The 22,834-nt window shown below is 38.9% G+C and overlaps 1 protein-coding gene across 1 annotated transcript in view; it reads right to left on the reverse strand.

Annotated features, from left to right (window-relative positions):
- Positions 1 to 3,535: 3,535 nt before the first annotated feature.
- LOC104275741 (mitogen-activated protein kinase kinase kinase kinase 3-like) overlaps positions 3,536 to 22,834 on the reverse strand; it is a 30,054-nt gene continuing 10,755 nt past the window's right edge. Inside the window, exons 4-15 of the mRNA XM_009871786.1 lie at positions 22,527 to 22,582; positions 19,203 to 19,250; positions 17,133 to 17,175; positions 16,407 to 16,479; positions 13,977 to 14,108; positions 13,677 to 13,739; positions 13,512 to 13,593; positions 13,295 to 13,405; positions 8,460 to 8,535; positions 7,401 to 7,459; positions 4,729 to 4,791; positions 3,536 to 3,604 (exon numbers count right to left, since the gene is read on the reverse strand). Coding sequence (XP_009870088.1) covers positions 3,536 to 3,604; positions 4,729 to 4,791; positions 7,401 to 7,459; positions 8,460 to 8,535; positions 13,295 to 13,405; positions 13,512 to 13,593; positions 13,677 to 13,739; positions 13,977 to 14,108; positions 16,407 to 16,479; positions 17,133 to 17,175; positions 19,203 to 19,250; positions 22,527 to 22,582 — 875 coding nt within the window. The remainder of the gene's footprint in view (positions 3,605 to 4,728; positions 4,792 to 7,400; positions 7,460 to 8,459; positions 8,536 to 13,294; positions 13,406 to 13,511; positions 13,594 to 13,676; positions 13,740 to 13,976; positions 14,109 to 16,406; positions 16,480 to 17,132; positions 17,176 to 19,202; positions 19,251 to 22,526; positions 22,583 to 22,834) is intronic.

Consider the following 22,834-nt stretch of genomic DNA (forward strand, 5'->3'; position numbering starts at 1 on the left):
CCGGGAGAAAACGGGAAAAACAAAGGAAAAAAGAAGAGGCAGCTTCTGGGCAAAGTTCTCTATTATCTACGTCTACCTCTCTAATTCAATCTCTTCCTAACAATATTTAAGCCTTTCTGCCACAAATAATTATTTCACAGTATAGATACACAGAAACATTGCATTCATTTAGCGCTACCAAAAACTACTACAAATTTTTTAACCAAAAATATATTTGTAAATCAAAACACAAACCAACCACAACCAAATTATTTAAATAGGACCAAATGCATCAATGCAGCTGGCAAATACAACAGTGCAGGCTGCATGCTAACTGCAAACTTCCTACTGAACTCTTTGCTAAAGAAGTCTAAAATGAATGCTAAGTTTAAAACAACTGAAAGCAACTGTAGGTTGGAACCTGAGATATCAAACCCAAGTTCTTTTCAACTTCTCTGTCACTTTCTAAACCAGCAGAATTTCTCACTGTGTGTGGAATATTTCAGGCTAAATTAAAGTGTTTCTGCATTGGACTTAATTAATTTTGTCCCTAATACAAAGAGGGGAAAAAAGCCACTAGCTATAGTATTACAAATCAGCTGGTATGATGCAGACTAGGAGGAAACACATCCAAAGTGCTCTGAGGTAGCTGCCCAACGTTACGAGACACTCTCAAGTTCTGACAAAAAGAAGAGTGGGCTGCTAGTCAGAGGAACCTCACCAAGCTCGAGGAGTAGGCAACGAAACCCCATGAGGTTAAACACAGCCAACACAGAAGCCCTAGAACCGATCAGCCTCATGCACAAGAAGCAGCTGAGAACAAGAAGGACAACTCTTGTAGAAAAGGCTTTGGAGGTCCCAGCAGACAAGGAGGGGACGACACAGCAGCAGCACACACTTGTGGGCAAGGTGGCCAACCACAGTGAAGCCAGAGGCGGTTACCCACCGTTTGGCACTGCGAAGGCCACATCTGCACGTAGTGTCCAGTCCAAGGCTTCTCAGGACAAAGACGTTGACAGACCAGAGGGAAGCCAGCAGAAGGCCACTAAGTAGCCAGTAGAAGGCCACTAAAAGCAACAGGGAAGTCTGAAAGAATAGAGCTTTTGCAGCCTAGAGAAAATAACCACCTCAGCTACCCCACAGGGCATTACAGAGAAGACAGAGCGAGATTCTACTCAAATGCCCAGTGAAAGGACAAGAGGCAACAGGGCACAAATGCCAGCAAACTCTTGGCCCTAAGGAACCGACTCCTCCCCATGGGTGCAGAACAGCCCTGGGATAGGGCCTAGAGATCCTCAGTTGTCTTCATCCTGACATGGGTTCAAACTTCAACTGGACAAGCCTAAAGTAATCTCTGGATCTAGCTCAGAAAGCTGCCCTAGTTTTCACAATGAGTAGGCCAGATACCTCCAGGGTTCCCTTCCCACCTCATCTGTTTGCAGGGAGATTCTCTCCTGGTATAATAAGATAGGCAGCTCAGTTTACCTTGTATGAACTGGAATTATTCTTCAGTTCACTATGAAAGGAAAGAGAGATCTTCATTGCAGACTAGGACAAACCTGAATGGAAATATTTTTATTCACTCAACACCACTTATTGTTTTGAAACAGAACAACGCTAAACTCTGCTTTTCAGAAATGGGCATTCTCGGACCAGAAGCAAAATTCTCATACAGATTCCCTTTGACAGACCCCACCACTCGTAAGTACAACACATCATCTGTGAGAGGTGGACACAGTTCAACACACAGCAACGGCTCTGCAGATGCTGGGTTTAACAGCCCTTATCCCCAGCTTCTTTCTATTCCATGCACCTCCCTCCACCAGACAGACCCACCCACTGGCAACGCGACACACGGAACCCAAACGGACAAACAAATGGTGGAAAAAACAACCTGAAAGCAGCTGCATGTTCTTCCTCAGGATGTCTTATACTTGAGACTGCTTCTGAACAGATGCTTAATTATAACCAAAACATTTCAGCTGACAGAAATGTCATCCTACTACGCCAATCCACGTAGAATTCAGAGACTGCCAGCATGGCGGCTGATGCACAAGACGAACAGTCACACGTTTAGTTAGCCATTAGATTTTCAGGTGCTTCTCCTGATACATACTTTTATAGAACATTGTTTTAAACCACTTACTGAGCTCACTGAAAATGCAATGCTAAGCTCTCCCATTTATTTGAGTCTGTATCCCAATAAACTATACAGAAAGACAGTGAAAACTCTGACAAGCATTTGTTTGAGATCTACACTATGTGAAGTCTAATGTGCACACAAGATTAGACTATTTTTAGAGTCCAGTATACTTCTGCTGCTCCTGAGGCAAAGGAGGTTGTCAGAAAACAGCTGCCAAAACACAATGCAGCGGAATAGGAACATAAGGAACTTGAAATGACAGGAAAGAGCATGTGCAAGAAAATCTCAAATGATGGAAGGTTCCCAAGTAACCTCCTGAGAAACGTATTGTCTAGTTGCAGAAAAAGTTTTAAAAAAAATAATCTATCCTGAAAAACAGAAGAGCCTTGCACCTAGAGCAAAACATTGTTATTTATTTAGATACCAATCAAAGTGGTATATCTGTAGAAGATTCAAGAGAAGTACTATCTTGTCCTTGTTTGCTGCTTGTTTGAAGGGATACTGGGGTTTGGACGCTGAACCTTCCCTGCAAATAAAACCCGTGTTGAATTTCTCCATCTTTCTGGCATATCCAAGTAACTGTATCAGGAGCACACAGATAGAGGGAAGGGGAAGAAAAAAAAGGAGCAGAATTATTTTTAAAGGTAACCACAACACAGCTGTCAAATTTTTAAAAGGTAACGTGCATGGTGATGGAATAAGCTGCCATATGATCCATCCAGTTGTGCAAAATGCTAGGTAAAAATACTCTCACTCATCAAATTAGCTTTCAACCTAAACTGTGTATCTTTTGTGACTCGAGCTGCCCAAAACATGTCTCTATTTCTGATAATCTGGTGGTTTTTAAGGATCTTAGAGATGTATAGCTCTGCAAAAGATTTGATGCTTATTTTATCAAACCAATTTTAAAAGATTTTATTTTTATAAAACCAATATGCTGTTGTTTTAGAGAACCAATAGAACAGCATGGGAAAGAGCCCAGCAGTAGTAGGTGATATATTATGCTTCTGAAAAAGTATAATATTTTGAAAAATCCACACAGCATTTCTCAGTGAACACATCTGAAGTCAATTCTGTCAGAGCAGGAGCTGGGAGCAGGGAAAGGAGAGAGACAGAGAGAGAAAATCTGATTACCATGCCCTAGTCCACTACAGAACAATGAGCCAACCACTAAGTATTTCTTCTAATTTCCAGAAGGATTATCTCACAAATGGGTGAGGCATTACCACCAAATCCTAATTCTCTTCTTTGAGTCACGGTGAGCATGGGCAGTTGTGAAGAAAGTAGTGAAATACAGAAGACGCTGTCACTTTAAAAACCCTCTCACAATTGTGACAACAACAGTACTTTATAAGCACCATAATCATTTTGGAAGAGTGTACTGAACAACAAAAGAAGGATGGGACACTCTAGTTAGGAGACATTCATCTTAAACCCACAGATACTAGGGCTAGCAAGGTATGTGACAACACTGAAAATAACCTGGAAAAGACAGATTTTTAAAAGTGTTAAACTGAAAAGACGAAACCAAAAGCAAACCAGACCGAAAAACCAAAACCACGCTCCCAAAACCAGAGCAATGACACAGGATGGTGATGTTCCCACAGCGTACAGAGAAATCTAAGCTACTGATCTCAAAACAACTTGTGAAACGTTTTTATAATCAAACAATACAGGAAGTTACTTCCAAGAACAGGGAAGAGTCGAAGCTCTCAGTAACTACGGTACTGGTAGATTAAAATCACAGCAAGCCAACTGATGCCGAAGCAAACAAACAAAAATTGACATAAAAAACCCCACAAGACATTCTCAAACACCCTGGTTTTCCATTTGCCCCTCAGTGTGCTTACATTAAACATCTAATAAGTCAAAGTTATCAGAATAATGTTCTTCATCTAATATAGAATATTTCTTCATTTTTTTCAACTGCATGTAAAGATGTCCAAGATTTAAAAGAATTACTTTATTAACTACATAGTGCCTAAAGAGCAGAGAAATAAGAAAATGCACTTTCTAGAGTAATTTTTACACTGCAATGCTAAACAACCACATTTTCTAGTAGTGCAGTAAGAGGAGATTGGGAAAAATGTATCAGACTACAAACAATGCCAAATGCCACTGAAAACACTTATGGCCCCACTTTCTGTTATTTGTATTAAGTGCGTATTAATTCTGTAATGTAATTACCATCTGGAGAATTCAGAGACTTAATTTATATCATTTTACAGCCTTTCATTGGTCTATTTAAAGGAACTACCAGACAAAACATGAAGAGAATGTCTCTTCTATTTTTAAACACCCTCCACAAAATCAGAAAGTTATGCATTTTAGAGCAGTTAAACAAAGAAATTATGAGTATGTAATACTGAGCCTCTTCCATAAAAGGGATTCAACTAAACATGAACACACATTAAATATTTTCAATATCCCATATACTAAGTATTCCCTTCCACATTACAGAAAAACACATACAGATTAATCCTTATATTGAGTAGCTTTTACACAGATGAAACACCAGTACAACAACAGGACAAAACATGAACTTTGAAAAAGGAAAACAAAGACAAAACTAACACTGACAAAGAAAGGCATAAGATGAAAAATACCAGGTTAGATCTTGCAGTGTAGTATATTTCTTCTGAATTGTCCAAAAAATCGCTACTGTCAGGCTGTTCATCAGATAGAGATCAAGAAACTCAAGTTATTTACATTGTGACTGAAAGCCAGGTATACATAACAGGAAATTCTCTTGCCAAAAAAAAGTTGTTAGTTGAAACTCAAACCATGTTAACACAGTTCTGGGGATGGGGACAAAACACAGCTAAGGGTATGGTCACATTAACAAAAACTACTGATTTCACACCAGAAGTAATGAATTATTGTTCATCACCTGAGCTGTGGCAATGACCGACAAACTGTCTCAGTAAGAGACAAGTGTGTCCCAGGTCAACATATCAGTGAAGCACCAACAATAACTCATCCCACTGCAGTGGTCCAGTCCTTTGGCTTGTGACTCACACCCATAAGTAAACAAACATAAATTTTAGGCAGGCTTTAGTGAGACAGAAGCAAAAGGGTCAGACAAACTGCTTTAATGAACAGGGGTTCGCATCGTTACTGCAGGAAGAACAGAGGGGCATCTCTTATCCCACTTCCACTCAACAGATTTTGTCCCTCAGCCTTTTTTTTGTCCCTCAGCCTGCTTTGTGCTAAGGCTCTTTGCTAGAGCACACTTCTTTTGAATAGATCTCATTTACATTTGACACGCCAATTTAAACTGTCCATTCGTTCTACAGCTAATGACAAAATACGGCTTTTCTTTGCTCTCTAGACCAGACATCATCATCTTCAAAAATCATAGTTCTGTTTTATCTGGAAAGGACACATCAGGTCCACATGCTTCATTCTGATATCACCAGGGGAGCAGTTAATTTCCCTCTTCAGAAAGATCCAACCAAGCAGTTATAGATCTTCCTTATAGACAGGGAGATGAGGCAAGTGCTTTGGACAGGTTTCAAATATACAAACTGACAGGAATAGACAACACCAAGAGATTTCCTTGTCAGCAGAATTAAACTGGATCATTCAACTCCCTTCTTGGAGCAGCAAGAGTTTCCAATATTCCAAAACGCAAAGGTCCTGATTGCTAATGTACAAGGTAGGAAAAGGCTCGGTGGTTCATCCCTTCCCACAACATCTGGCAAAGAATTGCTCTCAAAAATTGTGCTTTAATCCCTGCAGAAAAATCTCTCTACTCAGTTTAGCAATTCAGGTTCCTAAAGTGCACTGAAAACACCTCTCGGCACCATGAAGTTATCCCCTAACTCATTTGTATGGTCAGTGACTGATAAAACAAGAAGAGTTTTAAAACTTCAGATTCTCCATTAATACTTTTTTACAAATATAATTATGTGTGTGCAGAAACAAGTAAAATTCTTCAGAAGCAAAAGCACTGTAATTTGAACTATACAGTGTAACTGATTGTTTTTTCTTTGTAATCCAGACAATGCAACAGCAAAGCCAGGATAACTTGGAATCAGATTAAAAATAATTTTGAACTAATTGATGAGTTTGTGACAGAAACACTGACTTCATTACCATATTTAATGAACACTTGTATAACCAGTGCTCCTGAATGATGCTGTTATGGAGTTATGTCAAGGTCTAAATAGTTGCCTAAATTGTTCTCCTTTGTCTCCAACAGACACCAGAAACTGCAGACTACCTGGCCAGCCAGTTGCCGAGGAAGAGCAAGGTTATATACAACCTCACACACCCAGAGCCAGCTGACCCAGTACCAACGGACAAGGCACTGGGAAGGAGATTTTACTAAACTACAGAGCAATACAAGGAAACACGCATCAGATATCCCACTCACATGTGGTTTGTAGATTACAGAGGAGGAAGTACATTCCTAGGTACACACCCTTCCCACAAACCTACTCAGAGCAAAGCCCATGTCCCTCCCACCTATGTACTAAGTCAACTTTTTTACTTTAACACCTGCCTTAAAAAAACAAAGAGAACACAGAAGTCTGCAGTAGGGAAGCAAAGCAATGATTTATCCAGGAATGTGAAACTGCCCAGGTGCATAAATGTGGAAAGCAACAGTCTCCATAGAGAAGAGAGGAAGCTACTGCAATCGTGTATGTGAGACAGCACAGACACCTTTTCCCTCGCTGCCTGAGTTCTCGTATCCCTTGTACTAAAGGAAGAAAACACTGGCAATGCACCTTTACGAAATATGCCAACTGGCACACTCAGTGTGGCTCAGGTGTGATGCACAGCCATGGAAAGATTGTTTGCACAGGTAAATAACCACGCAAAAAATATTTTTTTTTAAAATGCACCTTATCTCTTTCCAAGGCTCTAAATTTTATTATTTCCATTATCAATCATTGTCAATACAAGCACAAGACAGAGAAATATTTGAGTATTCACAGAAATTCTACAATTTAAAAAAATAACTCTATAAATAAAGGGAATGATATACTTGGCAATGAGGTGTAAAGGACAGAGGAAACCCACAAGACAAAAGGCTGTTGCTTAGCACATACATCACACCTGGCAGAGGTGTAAGATCCAAATAAGGGTCTTACTGTATATTGTGTAATGGCACCACAAAGCTTAGGACCGATATGTAATGACTTGTCAGAAAAATCGCTACCAAGTTTAGTAGTGCTAAGGAAGTATGCGAAACAATCTTGGAATTCTCCTCCTCTGCATGTATTTGCAGGGAATACCATGCAGAGCATAGCCCATGCTGCTTGTTACTCACAAATTCATGATGTGGCTCTGTCTCCTTCCTCAAGGGTGGATCAAATTTTACTTGGCCAACTAAAGAGAAGAAAAGGAAAACAAGAATTTAAGTTGGACTGTAATTAGACAAAATTCAGCTCCAAATAAAAGAAAAATCCAGTTTAATGAGTGTGTCATATCCCCACTGATGCAAGCTTCTGACATACCAAACTCCCGCCTGCTGGAAACTAATGGGCACAGAAAGTACTTATCATAAAGGCAGCACAATCATCATTTGCCCCACCTACTCGTTAGAAGGATCAAGAAAATCATTCAGCGAATATGACAGTGAAATGTCCTCTTTAGAGGAGCAATACAGCTGTAACTTATAGGGGGAAAAAAACATATCCATTGTGTGAATTCACTCTTGAATCTGTTCTGGGAGATTCAGTAGCACTAAAGAGCCTTGAATGAAGTTTGGGAGAGCTAATCACATCTTCTAGGACAGCTCTTTGGCAGACACTCCTCCTCTGAATTTTATCTTAAGAAAAGACTACTGAAGCTCTAAGTACTGTTCTGATTTAATTCAAGCAAAGAAATGACTACAGTTTGTGGGATGGAGTCTGCTTTTAGTGGTCAGTGATCAAGATCCTCCCTTCCTGATTTCTGTATGACAGAAATTCAATTCAATTCAAAAGCAAAAACTACAAGAAGATATTAAATGAAGGAAGAAAAATAAACAAAAAAAAATCATCTTCTGCCATCCTATTACTCAGCAGAATCCAGCATCATTCCAAATATGCTTGCTGGAGTGGCATATGAAGCTATACCAACCAGCTCTCAGAAAAGGTCGGGTTGCACCTGGTTCAATTAAGATGATGCAATAGCAAGAGTTGCTGAAGTGCTGACAAAGGATGTATTTAAATATTTTATACTACCATTTGTTTGCACAGTCATCTAGGACCTGTGTCTGTAACTGAAACAGTGCAAGTTTTTATTTTCCTATGTATCACTGAAAAGTGTTTCCACGTATGTCAGATACCCAGAATACCCACTGAAAAAAGTGAATCTGTTATTTAAGAGTATTTCACATGCTTACAGTTTATTTCAGAGCGGGTCTTTTCTTCTCTCACATTTCTACTTGTCGAATGAATTCTATGAGGCACTACAAGAGGCTAAAAGAAAAAAATAAAATATTTCAATATCAAAATTACTCACTTGAAATCCAGTATCGTGTACCTAGTTTTTAACAGATTTCTTGAGCATATTAAAAAGGAAAGAAATCAAGAGAAAGCTAAAAATAAAGTTTGCACGTATATTCTTATATAGTCAAGTTAGAATTATTGGGAGACATTTTACCTGTAGAGTGTCCTCAAGATGAGGGTTTTTAAAACACTGGATTTAAGCAAACAAAGACAATGCCAGCCAGCACTAGTCTCTGCTAAGATAACGTTTCCTTTTTGCACCTTTCGCTTTAGAGTATTGGTAGTTTCCAAAGAAGCAGTAAGACTAAATCTGACTTACTGGTAGCATTTCCTTCATTCAGATAACACAGTCACTTTCACAATTTCTAAACTAAACCGATTCCTAAAACATCATCAGTTTGTCTCTTTAAGTAGGTGAGAAGTTAGTCCGAGTGTTTCAGAGCTGAATAGAAGAGAGCATTCCTGGTATTCATATGGTGTGTGGCAAGAGCAATGTCATTATTTCTAGAAATTCACCTTCATTTTTATCTTCCATTTCTATTTTTTCTCTGAATTTTCAGGGAAATCTACTTCTCTTCAGGATACAGTGCCACCAGCTTTAAGACTTGGCTTTTTTTCTCTTTGTCCCTGTTGGATTTTCTCTCTTCTTTCTCCATCCACTGCTGCAGGTTCTCTCAGAAACTACAACTTAAGGCTTCTTAACAAAAGCACAAGACCAGCCGACTGCTGTACACAATCAGGCTGCAAAATTACCGTCATAAATCCTGACAGTGTGCTCTCAGTATGTCCTCTGCAATGAAACCTTCATCTTTAGGAAAAAAAGTTCATCCTCCGTAATGTTAGCCCAAGTCATCTCTGAAAAGCACGTTCGCTATGTTTCTGTGCTGAATATGTGGCAGCAAAACAGTTTTTAATTAAAGGAATCTAACACAATAGTGTCGTCAATCTGACATGCTGGCATGTTAGTTTCACTTTTATATATACTAATTATAATCTTCACTTGGCAACTTTCAACTACGAAGTGGTGACAGAGTTAGAGAACATAAACTGTTGTAGTATCATAAAGAGTCAGAAGTAGCTCAGCAACTCTCTTCACCCTGAAATATTATCTGAAAACATTATTTCCCTTCTCCTCTTTTCATCACACACACACTACTGCTTTGCTTTCATTAGGGTCCAACAAATGTATATAGTGCTTCACCTCCCATTTACATTCACTTTGATCTTTTTTGAAACTGGAGAGACTTAAAGACTGTGGGTACTTATTTTCCTCCCATGCATCTCCCAGGTAGTTTTCCACTTCTTGTAACATACCAACTCTCCCCTTCCTCAGTTCTGGTTTGCCCATTGTGCACCCTTTTAAGTTTTAAAAATGGTTTGCTATAGCTCAGGATGTGTTTCAAGGTTTGACCTGGTTTTTTACTTCAGTATTTCAAGCACTCCAGGTACTAAAAGGTGGTTTATTTATAATCTTTTGTGAAGGGGCATTGCCCTCTTACCCATGATGGGTGCAAATCTGTAATGCCGGCACCAGGATCTCGACTAGTATAAGTGTGAGTATTTCTGCATTTGCAGTGATATTGTGCGAGTTCCTTGCATCTTGCCACACATTTTTGGACTGCAGGACAGGTAGAGCCTGCCATCACATCTCTTTCTCCACGACCAGAGAACTACTGGAAGAAGCAGTCAAATCCTCATCTCTTGGTCATCAGGACAAAGTCCTCAAGTCACCCTGAAAGACCTAAGCTGACAACAAACTGGCACAAACAGTTGACATATGAGCTGTGCAAGAGGACAAAGGAATGCAGGTTAACACGCCCTGACACAAGTGTCATCCGAACACGATTTTAATCACAGTACAGATTCAAGAGCAATCTTATCCCCAAAACTTAGTATGCTGAAGATGAAATACAAGCATTTCCCTCTTTGCAACCTCTCACCTAGTATCATGTCCATCATGAGTCACCGTCACAGAAACATGGTGACCAAGCAGTTGCTAACATCTCCAGAAGTTTTTGCTTATGGACGAGAAAGCAGAGTCCCAAAGGGAAATCCTGTCTTTGACTGAACAGGAAACTAAATGAGGTCCTCTATGAGTTGTGATAGAGAAAAATACTCAAAATGTCAGTTATAGATATTGGTGCCAAACTAATAACGACTGTATCAAGGGGAGACCTTTCTGGTTACACTCAGATAACATGATAGTATGCCTTTAGTTTTGTTTTTACACATTAGATATTTCACCTTTGTCTGAGTTTAGAATGATTTAAAAGACGTAGTACAGCACTCCTCAAAGAGCTGACAAATTTGAGTCCTAATCTTTACTTCTCTCATACAACTCATGGGGAACAGGAAAGCACGGGGAACACAAAGTGGGGAGCAACTCTGAAGCTCAAGATTCTCACCAGTGTTGTTTGTACCAGGTTAAGTTGCTTCTTTTAATTTTTGATGGATGCATTCAGGTGATTGTCACAAGTATAGCAGTCAATCTCCAAATTCAGATTAATATCTCTAGATATTCCTCTGAGCAGGCAGGTACTAGAGCAAGTTCAACCATGTATAAAAGGAGCATGTACACTTCTTACTCCCTTAGATTTCTTACAGGAAAGACCACAATACTAACAACTGCTTTGCCTACAGCAGGATTCTGCATCTGAAATATAGACCATGCTCAAGATCCATCAGATAATTCATTATCACCTACTTTATTCACAGAGAAGGGGTCTCGACCTGCTTATTACAAACTGTTTTCCCAAGAGTCACTATCAATCTCATTTTGCAGGTGGAGCAATGGCAGAGAAGTATCATTACAGCTAGCACAGAAGCCTATGAATGCAGCAGGAAACCCTCAGCAACATAAGATAAACAATAAATAAACTAACACTTGGAAAAAATGCATATCAAAAGACACACAAGCAGCTTGCTTGTCCTATATACTGTGAGCCAGTCTAGCTCCTGTATAAACGATGAAAACAGGCATCTTCTCTCATCACTGCTGTGACATTGTTCATTTCCTGATGGGATAACTCCTAAGTAATACAGTGACCAATAGAGGAGTCTTCTGAACGCTCAGAAGTGACACCAAAGAGCAAGTGCTATTGTGAAAGCTACAAGTAACCGTCACTAAAAGGTGTGCTGAAGTGACTCTGTACAGGAAGAGAAGAGAGATTCTCCACTTGAGCGGCCCAAAGGCAACATCAAAATTCTTACTGGAAAGATAAACCAGTGACAACAGGGGAAAGGCACACTGGGGTTTCAGTACCATTTCCAGCAAAGCAGGGAAGACTTTCAGGGCAAGCTACTGATCCAAGTAGCTCACTCCCAGGAAGCACACTTTTTAGGTGTGCTTTTTAGGGCAGCTCGTGAAATCTTCAGTTTTCTGGTTTCTACAGAAATATTTTAATGGGCCTCAGAGCTCTCTATCACCACTGAAGAGAGAGAGAACAAAAGAATGCCTGATCCTTAGAGCTGATGGTAAGGTGAAGATCTGTGTTCCTCAGCGTTGTCTCCATTGGGAATCAGACATCCTTCTTTTAACGCTGACATGAAAGTCAACCACATTAAGGGTTGTCCTGTGTGTTTGACTTCCCTAAATATTTTTAAACAGAAAATTTCACTGAGTATGCTCCACTATTTGCAACTGCTTTTAAAAAGTACTGACCATTCAATTCTTACGCCTTCCTCTCCTCCTTTTCCATTTACAAAATACATAAACATTGCACTCCACAATAGAAAAAAAAGATATATTTCAGTTTGGCTTATTTCCACATTTATTTATTTCAGCTTCTAAGGAAGACAGACTTAGTGCACATCAACTTGTCTTTGCTGTTCCAAAAAGGTAAAAAGCACTTAACTTGTAAAAGCTGAAAACTTCTATTTTCAAGTAGCTGCTTCTTTTGAGATTATTTTCCTTTGAAGGCATTTTTAGCCTAGCTTATCCATAACAAAGAACACACAAGTATGTGATGAAGAAATCTATGGCTTTGTGTCAAAAGGATTAATTTAATTTTTTCCCCAAAAAAAAAATATCATCCTTTAGGGAACTGTAAAAAGACAGAAAGTCTGCCCTAACATACAGTTAAGTACGAAGACAGGATGCAGTAACAGAGTATCTGTTTTCTCTTATTTATGAAACACTTCAGTCCCACACTGTTTATCATCTTACATAAGCATGCTATTTTCTCCCAGTTGTTAAAGCAGAAAACCAGAAACTTTGCCTTTGACAAAACTGAACGTGAAATCAAGTCTCGCAGTGTTCTAAAATAGAAAACATAATCGGCAGGAAACATACAGCAAACCATTTGACAAAAACAACTACAGGATCACCGTCGTCTTCTCTTAAGAAAGTAAATTAGAAACAAAAGAGTAAGTTCTACAGAGCTATAAGATGATTTTTACGAATGCTTTCTTTGTAGATGGATGGAAGCAATTCCACAAAGAAACAAAAAGCAGAACGCATGACAGAACTGGAGAAGCAGTCCACATTTACTGTTGCAAAATTGCTGAAGGACAAAAATAAAATTTTAAAGTGTTTACATCTCTCTCTCTTTGAGCTTCTCTCTCCCAAATATAGTGAATTTTCCTAAGGGCCTGTACATGTGACAGTAAAAGCAACCCTTGAGACTACTCCTAGATCACAAAACATTCTGTGGCTCAACAAACCAGAATCATTTAGCTTTGTCAGCAAATGAAAACTTAATCTGATTCTATGATTAAACTGTATTCCTACCTCAGGATCATCATCATCAAAATCAGGGTAAGTGGAATGATCAGGATTATTCATTTTATCCAAAAGCTCAATAGCAAGACTTCGGTTTAATGGCTGGGTAACAAACGGATGCTGAAAGACAGAAGAAAAACACACCCACATATCAAAATTCCAATCACTCCTATTACGCATAATTTAATTTTATAACTGAAAAAAAATCCCATATATAAATTTATACCTGTAGGAGCTTTTCAGCTGTAGGTCTTTTTTTAGGATTTTTTGTAAGTGCCATTTTCACAAAATGATGGAAACTATTGGACCTGCAAAATGAAGCAGTAAACATTAGAATCAATTTCCCAGTGAAATATAAGATCATTATCTACTGAAATAGAAAAGTACTTACCATTTCATTTTATCCTTTAATTTAGGAGGCTGGAAGTTGCTTTTTGTCATTAGAAAAAGTGCTCTGAAAAAAATGAGATGAATTACTAAATATATTATTTGGTTGGCATGAAGAAGTCCATCAGTTTAAGAGATGCTACCAGGATAATCTTACACATTCATGCACCAAAAGGAGTTGTACATTCAGAACAATTCAATACCCACACAGTCCCTCCAGACACCACAAGCACACGTAGCCACTACTCCAAATGGATTATTTATGAAGCTGTACTTACACACGAAGCTTTAAATCTTTACTAACCTCATTGGATGTAGGTCAAACATTGGAGGCTGAAGTTCAGCAAGCTCTATAGCAGTTATTCCAACTGCCCACAGATCACAGAGCTGGTTATAGCCACCTTTTCTTTCTACTGCAGCAACTTCTGGCGCCATCCTAAAGGACAAGATATTTTTAGATAAACTTCTTGCCACAAATTGAACGTTTTTCTGTGTGGAGCAGTTTACTACTCTTTTCCCTAAAACTCTCAATCTATAAGCATAGAATATACATTTCTTTGTGTGTGCGTAGCTATGTAATGTATACGTTAAGCTTTCCTCAATCATCTCCTGGTAACTAAAAGGCAGTTTCCAAAACAGCTATTTAGCAGTAAGAGAATAAAACCACTGTCTCGGACCTTTTTTTGCAGTCACACAACAAATCACCACTCAACAACAAAAGAGCCTAAGCTATAGTCATTCAACTACAGTAAACCTCAAGTAATATCCAAATTCACACATTACCCCAGAAAGTGATCAAGTGACTTCTGAAGAGAAGAATTCTTACCAAAAAAAAGTTACAAAATGTCAGCTTTCTCGTATCCTGAAAGCATGAGACCTGAAGCCTGATTGTAACTTCTGCACAGAGCACTCCCTGCTTGCAAAGTTTACCTTTCTGCAATGTCAGAAATCCTCATTCAAGTTCACAAGATAGTTTCATATCTTCAGGTGACAAAAACTATCAAACATAACTAACACATAAATAGGAATATCTAAAGGATTCACTAGGCATTGCCACAAGTTTTGAATGGTCAAAGTGAATTACAGCTTTGATTGCCCTACAGTCACATCAGAAGGTAAATATGTTAGTACTTTTTAGCTTTGAACTTTCTTAGTCCAGATCACCTGAAAAGCAGCAGAGGAAACGGAGATGTGAGTCAATAAAGGTTAATACAGATGAATATCAGTTAATGAGTGCACCAGGAAAGCAGCAGGCAGCACCTCAAATTGATGTGTTAATCACAGCCACCCTTATTCGGAGATCTGAATTCATCAGGATTTCAAGTTTGCATAGTTACACTAAATTCACATAAATTCTAAGAATTCATTAAAAAACAACCACTCTAAATCAAAAAGGAGAGAGTTACCTCAGTAGAGCAGGAGCATGACTTAACTTGAAAAGACACAGAGGAGGAGCACAACAATAAATACGAGAGTGACTGGAACTACAGATGCTGCACAGCAGTTTTGCCCTTTATTCCTCTCCCATCCAAACACTACCGCCTTGCCCGCCCAGGCATCTTTTAACAATCACTCAAACCTTCGCACTGCCTGTTTCCAACTAAATTTTCTTCTCCGTGTCCTCAACAATTTTGCTCCCTCGATTTTCCCCTCAAATCTCCGAGAAGCTTTGCAAAGAAAAGCTGATGCTTTTCATTAGCATTTAACCTACGTAATGCTTTCCAAGTTAATGTTTAAGGTTATGACATGTCATTTGAGGAGCCTGGCACATTTTGGACAGTAATACAGGCCAGGACTAAATTCAGACTCTTAGGAAAGAGAGAGACATAAACCAATTACACAATCATGACTGATGGGTGTTTGTGCTATTCTGAAAGGGAAGTGAATCCTTGCCTTGATTTAACACTGCAGAAGAATGCTAAAAATGCTGTGTGCTTGACTATTTCAAGACTGAATACTTAAATGCAGGGTTGTGGTGTGGTTTTTTTCCCATTATACACATTTTTATCTTGTACCTACTAGGCTGCCAGATAACAGAATTTTGAGTATCTTTCTAGGAAACATACAAGAGAAGCGCTATTTTACAGTGAAGAACATGTGTCCTTCACCTTGAGGTGAAAAGGTATCAACTACATCCAGTACAAAGAGAAGAAAATAAAATGCTAAACTTTAGAACACAGACTACGCACATTAGCTTACTGATGGAAGAATAAAATATGCAGTACAGATAGAATATAAATGTATGTTTGAATTTAATCAGTGTAGGCAAATAAGGGGGGGAAGAAAATTACTTAGAGGAAACATTTCACAAGTTGCAAAACAAATGAAACTCATTATCAACTGAAAAACTGCAGGAAAGATGTATCTGGGGTAGAGGGGAAGAAATATTAAGAAACAATATTAAAAATCAGGGAAGAAAAATATTTAAGATCAGAGTTAAAAACAAGCAAAACTGTTGATAGCTTTTAAGTTTGACTAAATTGAGATACATCAGCCAACAACAGCGATGGCAGCACACAGACAGCTTTTCAATTTTTCAGAGCATTAGAGAATTTTCTCTGCTATTCCGCTAATTCAGGATTTAGAATGACTCATACAGATATGATCACCAGAAAGTCTGACACAGCCTTTAGAGATTAGTCTCCCCAGAAAGTGACAGAGTGCTTTTATCACGATTTTTCAACAGTATTATATATGTTACTATTATATTAACGGCCAAGTAAAACACAGTTACCAATATGGGGTGCCAATGAACGATTTCCTTTTGGCAATTGTAGCTGTAATCTGCGCAGACACTCCAAAATCAGCTATTAAAAAAAAAAAAAGAGTAACAAGAAAACAATAGTCAATAACTGATTTGATGTAATTAATTGTTAATGGGTATATATTTGGGTTCCCCACTATAAAGGCTTCTTAAATATACTGGAAATTTAACAGAAAATAAATAACACAATCAAATAATTGAAGCTTCATGTATTCATGAGTCAGCTCATCTCAATTCCCTGGCAAATATGCAAGCCGCACATAAACATGCCCCTCATCAACACCAGAAAGAAGAGGTTAGCACAGAAGCCCTAACAGTTTCATGCAGTGCTTTAATATGATAAAATACAGCATTTAGTATCATCCAAGAGATTTTTTCAGATAACCTCTCAAGGCACATTTCAGACTTAAGAACTCTGGATGGTACTTTTCATTAAAAACTTATACAAATTCGTGACTTGAATTCTACCTTTCTATTACAGCATCAGAAAGTCTTTTACCTCAGCGTTCCAAAACTACTGCAATTACTCCTCAGACACTACTTGAATGGTGCAATTAGATATTACCAGCAAGAGAGAAAGAATTCCAATATTCTTTAATTCCTTACACAAACTATAACATTATTAAATGAAATACAGAAGACTGCTTCTTAGAGCACATGAAAATCTGTTAGCAATGCCAAACTGTATTAACTCACCTAATTTTACATGTCCATTATCCGTTAAAAGAATGTTAGCTCCCTTAAAAAAAAAAAGTAAGCATACTTGAATTAAAACATACTGATTCGTCTGATACCATATTTTTTTAGAAGTTATGTGAGATCTTACGGCAAACTAGGGGCCAAAGCCAAACCAAGGGTTGTGTATTCAAGAAATCTGCAGCGTTATCAAGGAAATGTTTGTGAAATTACTAAGCTGCCATAAAGAAACTTGCATATACAGGGTTTCTCGTTAATTTTTAGTTCACTCTTCTTTAGCCTATGGTACTACAGAGTTTCCACTGCATACAAAGACCCTCTCAAAAAGCAGAATATTGTGATTTTCCTATGCTGATGAATTCTTACTTTTTTCTATTTACAGTGACTGAGAGGAAACAGGAACTCTAAAGGTCAAAGAGGAAGTAATTTGATTTTCTTTTCATATGTAGGAGCTGGTTTCGACTTGTTTGAGAGCGCTGATAATTATAACTATAGTCTTAAGGACCTCCTTTGATATTTAAGTGTTTAGCAAAAGTATTTCCATCGTTATGCAACAAAGATTCTGTTAGTGCTAGGTCTGAAGAGCTCACTTTTGTATGGCTGGACGTACCGCTCTCTTTCAGTTCAATAACGAAAACTAACCCAAAGCAGCAGTCAGTACCAGAAAATCACAACATAAAAGGACCGAGAACAAATCTGACCTAAAGGCTGAAACCCGGTACTGGTCGAGTTGAGTGAAGGCTGGAGCTGGCTAAACCCAGCTTCAAATGTCAGCACCGCCCATGAACTAGATGGAAAAGCAGCATAGATGGGCCTCCAAAAACCCTAGGATTTTTTACAGGTTATGGCTCTTCACAGAGAATCAAAAGTCAGGCCTGCAGTAAAACACTGCTTACTTTGGCAAACGTTGCACAAGTGTAGTTAATGAGCCTTATAAATGAAGCTTGGTAAATAGCGTGACAGTCCAGTTAAGGTGGTCTTGACCTTGTTCACCTTTCAAGAGTAACGCGACAGATACTCTAAATATGTAACGTAGTTACGGAGGGAAGCAAACATAATGCAACAGGCAGGAGATCTGCAGATGAAGATAGTATTTTTCCATGCGTTTGGGAAAAAAAAAAAGAAAGTAATAATTCTCAATGAAAGGACTGTAAGCATTTTTTATCGGCACAGTTCTGTTGAGAAATACCTATCTATGCTCTGTATCCTTACAAAGTATAATGAAAAATGTTTAAAATCTTGTGTCCAAAGTAATCATTCATTCAGAAATTATTTTTATCAGTACTCAAAACACAAATATCCTGCAGTCAATGAAAACAACTTGGAATCAGGCTGCATTAAGGCATCTACAGTTGAATCTGCTATACACTGCATTCCTAGTCTGGGGAAAAAAAAGGAAAAAAAAACAAAACACAGAAACAACCAACACAACACAAAGGAATATGGTAATTTACTGCCAAATCTCCAGGAAGAAGCCTGCCAAGTTTAAGCTGCAGTCTGAGCAAGGAGGAGTTTGGGAAAAAAAGCAAAAAGTAGCAAAACTTCAGGGACAGAAAGTTCACCAGAAGCATCAGCAGAAAACTGTTTAAGAGAGAGCATAAGAGTCTGAACAAGCCACCTTTTCTGAGATGAAGGTTTAAAGAAGTCAGCGTCAAGAGCCTGATTTGTGGTACCCTCTCTAATTTTATCACGTGAGGGAGGGGACAGAAGCAGTCTCCGAGAACCCTGCAGAACAGCAGCCAGGGCCCTGTAATCTGCTCACCGAAAAAAAGCCAAGAGGCCAGAGCAGCAGCTCTGCTCACTAGCTGGTTCAGAGACGCACCCTTGGTATGCTGAGCTTCTTGGAAAGGTGTGGGAAAGAGCAAACCTTCACTTTTGCACAGAGCACACCCTTACAGTCATCCCAAAACATGTTGCTCTGGACACTGGGTAATGACTAAATTTTACAGCACTGGTCAAAACGATGCATTTTATAGAAAGATTCTTTTTTTCTTCCCTTGGGCAGAAAAATTCAATTTGTTCTAACAGACAGAAATAAAAAGTGAAGGGAATTTTAGTGGTTTTACTTACCTTTATATCTCTGTGCATTTTTCCTTTACTGTGAAGATAATATAGCCCCTGCATAAAGTATTTAGATAGTAATTTAGTAATTTTATATACATTCCTTACTTAATTACCAGATAAGATCTGATACAATCCTCTAGTTGACTCAAGGACAGAAGAACATTTTTATGTTTCAATGTCCCTGAACTGCATTTGCACATTCAATATATGTAATGGCATAATATCTAGAACACAGGATAGATGGAAAGAATATCAGCCACCACATTATCAAAAGAAAAGCATTCCCAGACCAACTTTTCTGCTGGACACAGTAACTGTGACCTTTTTAGATCAAGTTTACTTTTAAATTGCCTAACAGCTTTCTATTCGGCAGTCAGATCACTGGATAGCTAGTGCTGTTACCTCCCATATCATTACACACTTCAATTAAGTCTGGAAGTGTGCTTGCAGGCAGCGCTTCGGGTCTGATAGAGGAGCAGAACTCTCAAGGATTCCTGCAAAAGCATTAGGCTGTGTCTTTCTGGTTTCAATGACACTACATTCAGGCTTTCATGAAGTGCTAACCAGTTACAAAATTCAACTCCTTAAATAAACTAAAAGAGGGGAAAAAAACTTGCTCACATGCGTTTTAAACTTTTTCTCTGGAGGAAATACTAACAATACCCAGTCAGTCCAATAGTTTTTAGAGAGTCCTCATTGCAGGCATGTGTAGACCCAAAAACTGGACTCCACTTGCTTTTGCTACAGAGCATAACTGATCAGAGCACCTACCCGACCGCTGCAACAGCTGGCATTACCTAAAAGAGACCCATGGACACCTCCCAAATTTACATCTCTGGATGCTAGTGGCACAGAAAGTGCAGCGATCCACTCATTTTTACCACTACCCTGGAAAAACGCAAAGTCACCATTTTCAACACTGCATGCCTGCAGGCAGGTACTTTAAAGAACCTGTATTTTCAGAATCAGTCTCATTGATTCCAACTAGAATGAGTGTTTCTGAAAACAGAACGTTTAATGGGCTTCTAAATACAGAGATCAAGCACTAGCTTTAGGCATTCAAGTGACACTCTGGATTCAAGGAAACTGATGGCAAAATTAACATTGGACAAACTACTTCTACGGATGAAAAGATGGCTTATAATCTCAAACTATTTAATAGGAAAAGTGACTAATGCATTGTAAGCTACATGATACTAGAAACTATACACATCATAATTGGCCAGAGCATTATAAGCATGTATTAACAGGCCACTTGAAAATATACAAAAATGGGTCCATGGATAAAACTTAAACGATACACACAAATCAGCAGTTCTCACAAGCAATTTAAACACATTAACCAAGAAATCTTCTCACACAATAAATAATTATTTTACACATTTTTTTACAATTTCCACTGCATACAAAGACCCTCTCAAAAAGAAGAATATTGTCATTTTCCTATGCTGATGAATTCTTACTTTTTTCTACTTACAGTGACTGAGAGGAAACAGGAACTTTTACAATTTTTTTACAATGTTTACTATTGAAACACTCCTCCATATTCCAAGAAGATTATGGAGTTGGTGGATGGACTGTGAGGTGGATAAAGAAATGGCTGAATGGTCATACCCAGAGAGCAGTGGTCAATGGCTCAATGGCTCGATGGAGATCAGCAAGAGGTGGTGCCCCTCAGGGGTCTGTACTGGGACCAGTGCTGTCCAGTATCTTCACCAATAACACAGTGAGTGGGATCGCATAAATTTGCAGTTCACTCCTAGCTAAGTGGTGTGGCTCACATGCCTGAGGGACTAACACCACTCAGAGGGACCTGGACACCCTTGAGAGGTAGGCAAATGTGAACCTCATGAGGTTCAGAGAGGCCATGTGCAAGGCCCTGCACCCAGGTTGGGGCAATACAGGTATCAGTAGAGGATGGGGGATGAAGGGATTGAGAGCAGCCCTGCAGAGAAGGACTTGGGGGTCCCAGTGGATGAAAAACTGAGTATGAGACAACAATGTGTGCTCACAGCTCAGAAACACCTCAATCACATCCAAAAAAAGTGTGGCCAGCAGCCTGAGGGAAGTATTTCTGCTTCCCTACTCTGTTCTGGTGAGACCTCGCCTTGAGTACAGCATTCAGCCCCGCAGACCTCAGGACAGGAAAGACACAGACCCACTGGCACATCACAAAAACAAAGAAAGGCTGAGACAAGTGGGATTGCTTAGCCTGGAGAAGAAAAGGCTCCAGACTTTTAATACTTAAAGGGGGCTTATGAGAAGGGTGGGGACAGACTTTTTAGCAGGGCCTGTTGCAATAGGACAAGGGTTAATGGTTTTAAACAGGAAGACAGTATAAGGAAGACTTTTTTTTTTTACAATGAGGGTGGTGAAACACTGCATGCCTTGCCCAGAGAGGCAGGAGATGCATCCTTGGAAACACTCAAGGTCAGGCTTGATGGGGCTCTGAGCAACCCGATCTAGCTGATGACACCCCTGGTCACTGTCAGGGGTTGGACTAGGCAATGTCTAAAGGTCCCTTGCTACCCAAACTTCTAATAACAAGGGGTTTAAAGGTTGAGAAACCAAAACACTCCCAGATATCATATAAAAGACTTTACTGGAAGGGGAAAAAAACCCTCATGTCCTGTGAAGTCAGAAGCCAACAATTTCTGGCATAGCATAGGGCAATAGTAAGTGGCATGCAAAGGAGTTGGCTGAGGGACAGAGCTATCTTCAAAGAGTGTTTGAGAGGTAGCAGCTCTCAACTGATGGTATTCAACAGATCTGCATTCACTAGAAGCCAAGAACTGTGCTCTCACATGGAAGCAAGACATCCACCAAAAATGCCATTTCTGAGTAAGTTTTAGCGATGAACTGGACCTTTAATTTAGGAAAGGAAAATGAAAGCTAGTATACCTATGAGGAGAGGCTGGTGACCTTAACTTGAACATCTTATATACGCAGGCAATTTTTTTTCCTTATAGGCACAGATCAATTATTAGATATGCAAAACAAGAGCCTTTATTTCCCTTCAAACCTGCAATAACTAATTTGTACCACAAAAATAGATTAATAAACATGCTGCTTTCTCCTTTAAAAAGGACAAACAAAAAACAATACAGCAGAAGCATGATGACAGTTTTCTTCAAATGATCTAGGACAACTTGAGGTTATGCAAGTATACATGTAAGTTCTAGGCTATAATACAGGACCTCTCAGAAGTCTGAGAAAAATGCTAAACCATCCAAACACTACTTACATGGCATCACACATATTTGTACCTTTAGTTTTAGCTTTTAATACTTTAACATTAAAAGTCAACCACAAGAACTGAGAATACACTACCTGTAGTGTTTCTCTGCTAACATACGCAATCTGCTGTTCTGAAAGTGGTCCAGTCACTGAAATGGAAAGGAAGAAAAATAAATTCTCAAAATCAAGTAAGACACTGCCCATTCCAAACTCAGACATCAGTTTCTACTATTCACACTGATAGGATCTTATCCTTGAAATCTCAGAGTAAATGTGCCTAGACTCTCCCCCAGACCAAAAACATCTAGAAATAGTCTAGAAACCACTAACTCCCCCCATATATAAATCTCAAAGTAATTAAGAGGAAAAAGAACGAGAAGCAGTGATTTAGCACAACTCTT

The sequence above is a fragment of the Apaloderma vittatum genome, unplaced genomic scaffold, assembly GCF_000703405.1.
Source record: "Apaloderma vittatum isolate BGI_N311 unplaced genomic scaffold, ASM70340v1 scaffold17606, whole genome shotgun sequence".
Classification (NCBI taxonomy): Eukaryota; Metazoa; Chordata; class Aves; order Trogoniformes; family Trogonidae; genus Apaloderma; species Apaloderma vittatum.